This window comes from Tamandua tetradactyla, chromosome 4 (assembly GCF_023851605.1).
Source record: "Tamandua tetradactyla isolate mTamTet1 chromosome 4, mTamTet1.pri, whole genome shotgun sequence".
Classification (NCBI taxonomy): domain Eukaryota; kingdom Metazoa; phylum Chordata; class Mammalia; order Pilosa; family Myrmecophagidae; genus Tamandua; species Tamandua tetradactyla.
In genome coordinates this window covers 23,856,821-23,869,328 of record NC_135330.1, presented here as the reverse complement: position 1 = coordinate 23,869,328, position 12,508 = coordinate 23,856,821, and the positions used below count along the sequence as shown (strand labels likewise).

The 12,508-nt window shown below is 33.5% G+C and overlaps 1 protein-coding gene across 8 annotated transcripts in view; it reads left to right on the top strand.

Annotated features, from left to right (window-relative positions):
- The window catches only part of KIFAP3 (kinesin associated protein 3), a 219,611-nt gene that overhangs the window by 76,752 nt on the left and 130,351 nt on the right, over positions 1-12,508 (top strand). For all 8 annotated transcript variants that reach the window (XR_013174069.1, XM_077156924.1, XM_077156923.1 and 5 more), the window contains 3 exons: positions 7,248-7,347; positions 8,242-8,366; positions 10,638-10,736. Coding sequence is in view for 7 of the 8 variants with exons in the window: in XM_077156924.1 (XP_077013039.1) it covers positions 7,248-7,347; positions 8,242-8,366; positions 10,638-10,736 (324 nt within the window). In the remaining variant the exon portion in view is untranslated. The remainder of the gene's footprint in view (positions 1-7,247; positions 7,348-8,241; positions 8,367-10,637; positions 10,737-12,508) is intronic.

Genomic DNA, 12,508 nt, shown 5'->3' with positions numbered 1-12,508 from the left:
TTATCAAAAAGTATTAGTAAAATCCCTCGAGAAAGAATATGGAACTATTAAACCTTACCATCAGGGAACTATGTCAAACTTTAGGGACACCCAAATCCTGATGCTTACTCTTGTGAAGCTTATGTAGGTAGCAGAGAAGCTTAGACTACCTATAGATATGCCTAAGAGTTGCTTTTGGAGGACCTCTTTTTTTTGCTTAGATGTGGCCTCACTCTCTCTAAGCCCAACTCTGCAAGTGAAATCATTGCCCTCCCTACTATGTGGGACATGACATCTAGGGGTGAAAGTCTCCCTGGTGATATGGGAGAGGACTCCCAGGGATGAATACAGCCCTGGCACTGGGGGATTAACAATTCCATCCTAACCAAAAGGTGGAAAAGAAGTATAACAAAGTATCAGTGGCAGAGAGAGTTCAAATAGAATTGAGTGGCTACTCTGGAGGTTGCCCTTACACAAACTTCAGTTAGACCTTCCTACCTATCATAACTTGGCCAAACCCTAACCAAAACCATTCCAGTCAATCCTAAAGAACACCTAGACAATATGTAAGATTCCACAAGGGTTCCATGCACTAGAGTAGCTTTCCAGAAACCTACAGCCTCCAGATGGGTCCCTGATCCAGATAAGTCCTGAAACCTTGAGGGCCCAGCCTCTCCAGTACTTCAAATAGTTCCATTTTCCTTCCTTATATTAGTGACAGACCTTCTAATAATGAAAAGGGTAGAATGGCCATAGGTCAATCACCCCTAAAGAGAGGGATGGAAAGATCAAAGTGATGGTGGAGTTATGCAGTGAGGATAGGATTTAACAAATGAATATGAATTTTGAATCATTAAATTGATATCTCTTAGTCTCCAGTATCTTAGAGCAGCTAGAAGTAAAAACCTAAAATTGTGGAATTGTAACCCCTGTCAAACTTTGAAATATGTTCTACAGCTACTTGCGCTGCTGTGCTTTGAAATTTATTGCTTTTTATATATGTTATTTTTCACAAAAAAAGGAGGAAAAAAATTTTCTGTGTCTTTATTGAGATTCTCATATAGATCCTTCATTGTTTTCATGATATCCTTTAGTTCTTTCCGGGTTTTCTTTTATCTTCTTGAGCATATTGAAGATCATTTTTTAAAAGTTTTTGGTAAGTCCAAAGTCTGGTCTTTTTCATTTATGATTTTTTGATGTTTCTCTTTTTCTTTGGATTGACCATCATTTCTTGTTTCTTTTGTTTTTCTTGTAATCTTTTATTGATCACTGTGCACTTTAATATTTTAAAATGTTAACTCTGAGACTTAGTCCCTGAGCTATCTGTTATTTAAGTTTGTATCCAGCTAATGGTATGGCTGAGATTTTCTTGAGTGCCAGGAACTAACAAAAACAATCAAACCATGCAAAAAATACCTTTCCCAGTCCTTGAAAATTGACTGCTGCTCTCCTTCAGGGTTTAGCCTTCCTCTGAAGATTAGCCTGAGGCAAATACAAATTGTAGTGTCCTCTCCATATTTTTTACCTCTTATCTTGTGTTTGTACTTGTGGATTTAGGATTTTCCCTATTTACAGGAATTGAAACTCATCTTCTCCCTATGAAAAAGACTCACCCCCTAAAGAGTGCTTTGTTCTGTGACTTAAAGCAGATAATTCTTCCCCAGGCCACTTTGACTTAATTGTTTCTTACACTGTTTTAGCTCTGTACAAGCTTCTTCTGATTGCCATCCCTAGGTGAATTACCTGGTTCATTCTTTCAGGCTGCCACCCAGTAGAGTAGCACAGTGAGTCAGGTACCCCAATATGCACATAGTAGTTTTTTTGCTTCTTCTGGTATAGAATCAGGGATGCAGAATGGGAACACAAGCTGGCTTTATACTGCACAGGGGAGAGGATGGAAGAGGAGCCAGCAATGGCACCATGAGTTTCTCTGTAGTTTTTAAAGCTTCATTTTCTTGATGCAGCCTTGGGCCAGTCACTGAACCCCTCTAATTGTTTCCAGAGCTTTGAGGAAAATGGATCTGCTTCTTTTTGCTAGGTGTTCAAAGATTCTGTGGGGAAATGGCACCTTGGAGTGATTTATGTCATCGTCTTGGTCTACAACATCTCTTGTACTGGGTTTTTCTGAATTATTTTTTCAGTGTTTAACCTAGGAGTACAATTGACATCTTAATTTAAAACAATGCTGTTCAGATTAATATCAAGTTAATTTCAATAGTACATGTGCTGGAGAGCAGACCTACCGAAGCCTGCCCGTGAAGAGGGTGAGTTTGCCCCAAAGGCAGAGGATGGGCCTTCCACCTCATTGCGGTGGAAGAGTCATGCCACCTCAGGCCTTGGAGAGGGTGAAGCACATTCCTTGGGGTTTGGGGAGAACCTGGCTGCCACCACTTAGTGGGGTTGTGTGTGTGCCCCCGAGATGGCAGAGAGCCTGGGTACAGCCCCAATGCTTGGAGAGGGTGGAGCTGAGAAAAAGGTGGTCTCCCCAATGTCCCCGAAAGTTGCATTCGGATAGAGGCAGGCCTCTGCGTAGGCCTTTGGAAAGGGTGGGACTACCGCTTTCTAAAGCCCAAAGATGAATGATTCTCAGACTTTGAAATCTAATGGACTTTGCCCTGCGGGTTTTTGAAATTGTATGGGTCCAGTGACCCCTGTGTTCTTTCCTCCCTATGGAAATGTGTATATGTATCCCATGACTGGTCCTCCTTTGTATGTTGGCAGCAAATAACTTGTTACAAGTTTTCAAAGGTCCAGAGCCAGAGAACTTTGCCTTAGAACAGAACATGCCTGTAACTAACTTTGATAGGAGCTTGTACTGTTTCTAACTTTGTATTTCATTTGTATTGCTACTGAAATGGTTTAAGGATTTCTGATATTGTTAAGAAATTAATGTATTTTGTATATGGGAAAAACATCTTTTTTAGGGGCCATAGTGTGGAATGTGCTGATTTGAAAGGATGTATGTCCCTAAAAAAACCATGTTTTAATCAAAATCCCATTTCATAAAGGTAGAATAATGTATGTTTGAAACTGTAATCAGATCATCTTCCTGAACTTCATCGGCCTTCTTGAACCAAGGTGTCTTTCCTTGGATGCCTTTGATTGGACATTTCTATAGACTTGTTTTAATTGGGACATTTTCTTGGCCTTAAAACTATAAACTAGCAATTTATTAAATTCCCCTTTTTAAAAGCCATTCTGTTTCTGGTGTATTGCATTGTGGCAGCTAGCAAACTAGAACAGTACACAAAAACTTTACTTCAGAATACCTGTGTTCCCTCCCTACGTCTTTGCATTAAAATAATCATACGCTGGTATCTTTAAGCACTAAAGCCTATCAACTCAGTTATATTATTGCTTTATGCATTTTTCCTTTAAATCAGAAGAAAAGAACAACAATCAAAATTGTTTATATATTCTTTATATATTTATAAAGTAACCTATACAGTTACTTTTCCTGTTGCTCGTTATTTCTTCATGTAGATTTGAGTTACCCTCTAGTGCCCTTCCATTTTAGCCTGAAGGACTTCCTTTAATATTTTTTGTAGTGAAGGTCTGCTATCAACAAATTCTCTGGCTTTTGGTTATCTGAGAGTGCCTTAATTTTTTCTTTGGCTTTGAAGGACAGTTTTGCTTGATAGAATTCTTCGTTGACAGTCTTTTTCTTTTAGCACTTTGGCTGTGTTATCCTACTGCCTCATGTCTCTGCGGTTTCTGATGAGCAGTCCAGTACTAACCTTGTTGAGGATCCCTTGTACTGTTGAGTGCCTTCTCTTGCTGCTTTCAGGATTCTCACTTTGTCTTTGGTCTTTGACATTTTGACTATGATGTATTTAGGAGTGGATCTCTTTGAGTTTATCTTACTTGCAGTTTGTTGAGCTTCATGGATAGGCAGATTGTTTTTCATCAAATTTGGGAGGTTTTTAGCCATTATTTCTATGTATTTTATCCTGCCTTTTCTTTCTGTTCAGCTCTTTTGCAATTCCTGTTACGTGTTTCTTGATAAATTTGATGTTGTCCAATAGGTCTCCTTGGCTCTGTTTACTTTTCTTCATTCTTTTTTCTTTATGTTTCTCAGACTAGTTTATTTCAGTTGACCTGCCTTTAGGTTCACTGATTCTTTTTCCCATTCAGATCTGCTGTTGAAATCCTCTACTGAATTTTTCATTTCATTTATTTTTACCTTTCAACTCCAGAATTTTTATTGGCTCTTTTATTTAAATATAATTTATATCACTTTATTGATGCTCTCTATTTGGTGAGCCATCATTATCATACTTTCCTTTAACTCTAAATTTAGCATGGCTTCTTTTAATCTTTGAATATATTTATAATAGCTGATTTAATGTCCTTGTCTCAGAAGTCCAACCTCTAAGGTTTCTCATAGACTGTTTCTGTTGACCTTTTTTTTTTTTCCTGAGTGCAGACTACACTGTCTTGTTTCTTTTCATATGTTGTAATTTTTTTGGTGAAAGAATATATTGTAGCAACTGAATATCAAATTTCTCTTCCCCCCAGGATTTGATATACTTGCTCTTTGTGAGTTTTCTGGAATAATTCTGAGCTGTCAGTATCCTTTGTCTATGCAGCCACTGAAGTTTCTGCTCAGTTAGCTTGTGGTCAGCTAATGATTGGCAGAGATTTCCTTAAATATCTGGAAATATGTCTTCTAGCCTTTGCTTAGGGACTCAGTGTTTTTAGGCATGTCTTCAGTGATCCAGCAGTCAGTTTGCAAGCCTGCCTTAGCCTTCAGCTGCTGCTTGCATGTTGCCTCATGGTCAGCCAGGAGTAAGAAATTAGGGCCTTTTCAGAACTTTCCTTGGCAAATGTACAGCCATGCACATGCACTTGAGTCCCACAAATAAGTTGGAATATTTCAAATCCTCTATGGGCATTGCCTTCCCCAATTTTTCCTTTTTTAAGTCATTTTTCTTGTTATCTTCAATTGGTAAGGTCGCCTCAGGCTACTGTGATGTTGCCACGAATTGTTTTCATTATGTATCTTGGGGAGAAAGCTGAAAGCAAGCTTTCAGTCAAGTCAGATAAAGACAAACCTTAAGAATGCAGATTTTCATCCTATATGGATGCTTGTCAGTGGTGACAGCTCTCTGGGGATTTTGATGTGGTCCACACTTTTCTGACTCCTCCAGTTGCTGCTAGGATGCTATTTTTCACAGAAAGTGTAGTAGTATTGCTGTTGGTTTTCAAGACTGGTGGGCATCTGGACAGAGAAGGATAGAATTAGGACAAGTTGAAATACCACAAAGCTCACTGATCTCACTAAATATTCAGCCATTTTCCTTGAATAAACTCCTCAAATTGTTGCAAGGCTTTAGTTAATTTTTATAGTTCTGAAAAGATTTATTTTGACAGTTTTTATCAGTATTCTCATTCTGCTTATGGAAGAGTAGATTTTAGGAGTTCCCTACTCTGCCATTCTAGATACTTAGGCTTGAAATTTATTTTTGCTTAAGGGTGGTTGTGGAGCTCTACTTTTATTTTTTTCCATATGAACAGCAGTTATCCCAAGCTAGTTAGTGAATACTCCTTCCTTCCTTAAAGTTTTGAAGTGCCTTGTCTATGACTTATCTCCTATTCTTTTAATCAGTCAATATTTCTTGAACACTTATTTACTCTGTGCCAGGTACTGTTCCATTATATACATGGATCTGTCTTGATCCTCTGTTTTTTTTGTTCCATTGATCTATTTGACTAATTCTTATAACAGAACCATAGTTGTTGTTGTTATTGTTATGTTTTGTTTTTTATTTGTACTAAAGCAAATGATTTTTTCCCAAAAGTAGCTTTATTGATATTGTGCATTTATTATATATTAATTTGAAAATCATTTATTGAATTCTTTTAAAAATCATGGTGGAGTTTTGATTGTGGTTTTCGTAATTTTGTAATTTTCTTTTGGCTCTTCTTGATAATCTGTTTATAATTCCTGGAGCTATATTTTATTGAGACAGTTCTCTACACTATGTTTATAACTACACTAAGGGAGAAAAATGAAATAAAATTTTACAAATGGGTCACTAAATCTATGCCTAAAAAGCTTAGGCTTTCATGACATTATAGAACATAATTTTTCCAAGTATGTGCTAAGAAATACTCTTATTTATAAAATTAATTATTATTATTGAATTACTCTTATTTATAGTGATCAACTGCATTTGGGAAATACTGGATTGAAAAAAGCTGTATCAGATTGTTTAGTAGGGCTTTTTGGAGCCTTCATATGTTAATATGCATTGCCTGTCTATTTATTTGATTCCAAAATCATTTGTGTTCAAAGCATATTCTAGACCAGTGCTCTATATTATAAATATGAATAACATAGTGAAATGCTGTGAGAGAATGTTATTTAGTTTGTTAAGCAAAAATCCTTACCTAAATAGATTAATAACCATGTATCTATTCTTGGTTTTATGATCTGAATGGTCAGAAAGGTCAAATTCCCTGAACTTTTTCATTCACAGAATAAATATTGGTAATGCAGTCCAGAAAGTATAATACATCCTGAATGCCTATTAAAGTTGAATTATGATTTTTTATTTAACGTATGGATATTTTGTTTTATTTTAATTAAAGAATTAGTAGGCCATATAATATTAATTTGAAACCAGTCTCATTAAATTATGTTTATTTAATATATGGTAATTCTCAGTAATCAAGTCATTAATTTTACATTCCTCAAGATAAAAATTTAGCAGAGATATTTATTAACCTAGTCTAAGCTAATTCAGTGGAAGATATTAAGTTTATTTCTCTAGACATAAATTTAACATGATACTGAAATATTATTTTCTGTGTATAAATTTTCTTTGGTTATTTATTTCTTTTAATGGAGCTAGTGTTTTTAGCGTGCTAAGCAATTTATTATTTTTTCTACACTTTTTCTAGATTTTTGTTCCATACTCTCAAAAATACGTGTTAATGAAAAAATTGGTACTGTAGTAGGAAGATTACAAATGGAAATGCAAATCAGGAAATAAATGTCCTTCTTATTTTATTATCACCCATAATGTCACTTTTTCTAAATCATATTTTTTGTTTATAGATATAGATGTAAAGCTGCACATTATGAGTTTTTAAGTAAAAGTATTTTAGTTTTAAAAATAACTTCTGTGTTGGAAAGAAGCATCCTTTTTCGGTCTCAGTTCTATTTTAGCTTTGATATTTATTAATGACTAGATGTTTGAAGCTAAATCACCCCTATACCAGAGGCAAAGTGAATGATCATTTTTGTACCTGTTTTTCTTTAGAAACTGCCCTTGGTGCATTAGCAAGAGTATTGAGAGAAGACTGGAAGCAAAGTGTTGAGTTAGCTACAAACATAATTTACATCTTTTTCTGCTTTTCCAGGTAAGTATAAAAATTATTAAATAAAATTGTTAGTCTTACTGTGTTCCTCTCTAACTATCTGTATCATTGGTTCTGTTTGAAAATCACTCTGTGCTCTGCCTCTGAACTTTTGTCTGTTTCCCATTCTGTCTTTTCTGTTGTTCTTTCATTTGATCTACACACACCCGTGCATGTACACATATGTGGACAAAACAGGATAGCTGAATGTTTAGAGTTTAAGAGTGTGGGCTCTGGAATAGACTGCCTGTATTGGATTACCCTGCTATTTGTTCCCTATAAGACCTTGGTTATATTACTTAACTTCTGTATCAGTTTCCTTATCTCTAAAATGTGGATAGTAATAATAGTATTCTCTTAAGTAGTTTTTAGGATTAATAGAATTAATGAATTAAGACACTTAGAAGAAAGCCTGACCCAGAGTAAGTGCTCTGTAAATATTATTGTTATATATATACATATGTATATACATATTGTGTCATATGTTATTTATATACATACATTCTTTAGAAAGATGTGAAAGTTTCTAGCTAGTTCCTAGTGAACTGTTGGTTTCTATTTTTAAAATGTGCCAGCATTAGCAAATAAATATTTATTGGATAAATAGTTGAGTGAAATAATTGAATATGCCTGGGAAGCATATGCAAAGTCTGATTACTGATACTTTATATTTTTTATATTCTGTACATTATACTTTGCTAGTTTGTTTATTCTCTGGTATTAATTAGTTTTATGTACTAAATAAAATGAATTTCTAGTATCATTACATTATTTGTTGAAATATGTATATCAAATTTATTTTCTACATTGTTCGTACCTGTTTTTTTTTCCCAAAACAAAGTTCCTCAACTCAGAGAATTGTTCCTTTAAATATATATTAAAATTTCTTCTTTAAAGCTTTTCTCAGTTTCATGGACTTATCACTCACTATAAAATTGGAGCTCTATGTATGAATATCATTGATCATGAGTTAAAAAGACATGAACTTTGGCAAGAAGAACTTTCAAAGAAGAAGAAAGCTGATATCCTTTTAGAGTGGGATTTCACCCCATGCCGCTTGTTGCTGTAAACTTTTGGTTGCATGGGATAGTTCTGTTCTTATTCCATCATCATCATCATCATCATCATCATCATTACTATATTATTATTTTAACCATTCACATTACTTGGAAACAATGTAAGAGAGCTAGTATACTGAATGTTAAGAGGAAGATTGAAGACATCAGAATGAATATATTTTGACATACACTTTAGTTTCTTCACAACTTTGATTAGTTAATGAAATAGAGGGAGCAGGTAATCATGGTAGTGGATATCTGAATTGGTGAGTTAAGATTCTTTGGTTAGCAGTAGCCTGGCTCACCAATACTGCTTACATACTTCTGAATATTAGAATGACTGATTGGAATGGGTTTAAATTTAGTGATAAACCTAATTTTAACTCTTCTTTTCTTAATAAAAATGTTTTCTTAATAAATACAAATTTGAGGGACCATTGAATAATAGAATCTGTGAAAGGAACCTTAGAAATCATCAGTTTTAACCTATCTTGCAATATGGGAATCTTCTGCAACATCCCTGACAGGTGGTTGTATAAACTATTCTTAAACAAGAATAGTTTAGTGATTTCGTCCAGTCTCTGGTTTGAAATTATATTTACCATAATATTATTTTGCCTAGTGAACCAAAGTCCACTTCCCGATAACTTCTGTTCCTTAGTTCTAACCTTGCATACTGAAACAATATAGACTGTAAGGGCATTCTCTTCAGCATTGCAGTTCTGCTTATGTTTGAAGATATTTATCTTATTAATTTCTCTAGATTGAAAAGCCTAGTTTATTTATAACTGTCCTTGTGTGACCTGCTTTGCAGATCAGCAGTCCATGCTGATAATCTTCTTTTAGACCCAATGTTTATTGATTCTTTTGAAAAATGAAAACTTTATTCTTATTGTTCAGGGTACCATGTTTCTTACTTCCCCTTATTGGAAAAAGTATACACTATTCTTATGTTAATTTTGTCTGTGTTTTATATATATTGTATATATATATAATTAATCCTGTATATTCTGTATAGACTTTCTTAGGCTTTTACAGTTGTCATTTGGAATCCCCAAGACACTGTAAAAATCCACCTCTCCCCAGTCTTTGAATTTTCTTAATTAGGATCTATCTAGGTTTAGAAATTTTCTATGTATGCTATTAAGTTTCTAGCATCTAGACCTTCAAGGATATATGTAAGGATAACTCAGTAACTCTGGAGGCTTGAGGTCACCATTCCTAGAGTCCTAGGTCTCCTGAATGGTTTAGTGTATCCAAAATTCATATAAATGGAGAGTTGGAAGAGGACCATTAATGGAACATTTTAGCGACCATTAATTTGTACTTTATGATTGTTTGGTGACTAGAACTGATATCTCAAGACATAACTGTATTTCTGCAAATCTCAGACACCATTAATTATAAGATGCACTTTTATTTATGAATCACTAAGAAAGAAAAAAACAGTTCCATTTGAACTATGGCACATCATGGATTATAAAATACATCACAATTTTGGAGATTTAAAATGAGGGGAGATTATATGTTTTAGTATCAATGGATTATAATAATTGAGTAAATATAAAAATGACCTATTAAAATTCTAGCCATTTCTCCTGAAATGTACTACTTTATTAAGACTTAAGTTTCCTTTTGTTTTTTTGCAAATAGCATTCAACAAAGGTCAATTAGGGTCATTTTTAAATGCTTGGGTATCCTGAAGAAAACTGAAATAACTAGTTATTTCTGCAGGTATCCAGGAAACTATTATAGGCCATGAAATGTGATTTTAAAATTGTATTTACCTCTAACTTTGGGACATTTCTCTTGGCATCTGTAGCGTTCAGATGTAATGACCTTTGAATATTCTGGGACTCTTTCTGTGGTTGACTACAATATTCTTATTAATTAAGTTACTTCTTTGGTAATAATCTTTTTGGCTCATGGACCCATTTGATAATCTGTTGAAAATTACGAACTTGTGTAATATATAAAATATTTGTGTACAGTTTATGGGGATTCCAGTATTTTGTAAAGCCCCCAAATTTGTTCATCCATGAACTCCATGGGGAGCCTTGAATCCTAAGCTTTGAGAAGTCCTTCTATGCACAATTATGTAGAAAAGAATATTTAATTAAAAAATAGCTGAAGGTAAGTGAATAAGATTGCATATAAAATTTAATCCTGATTTATAGTATTTATCAATAGGTTTTCTCTGCTTCAGTGAGTATACATGGTCCTTAACTTGTTTACTTGATGAAGACCCTGAAAATCAAACCTTGAAAAAGGATTATGAAAAAACTCTCAAAAAATACCAGGGACTTGTAGTAAAACAGGAACAGCTTTTACGAGGTATGAATTCCTAAACAATGAGAAAAGCAACAAAGTGTTTACTCTAAATACATTAAGTTTGAACAATTTTTAAACGAAACCAGTAAAACTATTACCAGAATAACTGAAAGTTCTGTAAATTTTGATATGATACAATTTTTTCTGTCTTTAGTTTGGGTAAAAATGTTTTAAGATTCACTCTGTTATCTTTCCCTTTCCACTAAAAGGGGCTCCATTCAGCTCTTAAATATATAAATACTTGTTTATTCACTATGAGAGGATTTTTCACTCTAATTCATGACTTTTCAATAAGATTTCTTTTGTTTGCAAAACCTAATTTACTTGTCTTATTTAATATAATGAATTACTTTGTTGCTTTTCTTGGAAATTGATGTTCTCTTATTTATTAGAAAATAGTTGCATGTTTCTGGGCTTTATTGAAAGATGTAAAACTTCAATAGTATAGTTTCTAAGTCATTGAAAAGATAAAATCTTGATGATTAGTTAGACTGATATAGAGCTTTGTATACATTTTGTTTTGTTTTGTAGTTGGTTATTGATTTTTAATTCAGCTCATAGTTCATTTGATTAACTTAATACATGAAAGTAATTGCTGATAACTCTCAAAATATTTTCCTCCTCTGAGAATTATTAGTGTTTTTAACTGTAATGAATTCTTAAAATTTTAGTCATTAAATAATTTAGTTCTTCCTTTGGGAAAAAATGCCAGTTTTCAAAAATTAATTTAAAAATAAGCTAGAAAATTGTAGGTGTTATCCATGTCAGCATATAATATAATGTGTATCAGATATCAATAAATGAATTGTTTTCATGTCAAAGTTTCAAAGCAAATTGATTTTTAACATGTAAAGCATTAATTTTTTAACATGTAAAGCATTCAACTACATTCCTAACAAAATAGTTATTCAAATATTTTATACTTCTTTTTTAACAGCTTTACTGAGATATAATTGATCTAAACTAAAATGCACATATTTAAAATGTACAATTTTGTAGGTTTGACATATATAAATACCCATGAAACCATCACTATAATCAAGATAAAGAACATACCCATCACCCCTAAAAGTTTCCTGTTGCCTCTCTTTAACCTCTTCTTTTCTTATCCCCTTCCCCTCATTCATCTTCAGGCAACCACTGATGTGCTTTCTGTCACTTAAGGTTAGCTTGTGTTTGTAGAATTTTATATAAATGGAATCATAATATTTATTATTTATTTAATTTTGCTACTTTCAGCATAATTAGAGATTCATCTATGTTGTTATATGTGTCAGTAATTCATTCCTTTTTATTATTGAATGGTATTTCATTGACCTGTTAATGGTCATTAGGGATGTTTCCAGTTTGGGGCAATTACAGATAAAGCTGTTGTGAACATTCACATACACATCTTTGAATGGGCTTTGCTTTCTTTTCTTTTGGCTAAATACAGGTTCACATGAGAGGTGTATATTTAACTTTATAAAAAATTGCCAAATGGTTTTCTGTAATGCTTGTACCATTTCACACTCCTACCTCAGTATATGAAAATTACATTTGCTTCACATCCTCACCAGCACTTGATATAGTCTGTCTTAATGATTTTAGCCATTCTAAAAGATATATAGTAGTATCTAATTGTGGTTTTGATTTGCATTTATTAGTGATTTAAAATGTTGGAGCATCTCTTCATGTGCTTCTCTGCCATTTCTATATCTTCTTTTTTGATGCACCTTTTTCATTGGATTCTTTCCTTATTGAATTTTGACAATTCTTTGTAATACAAGGCATTT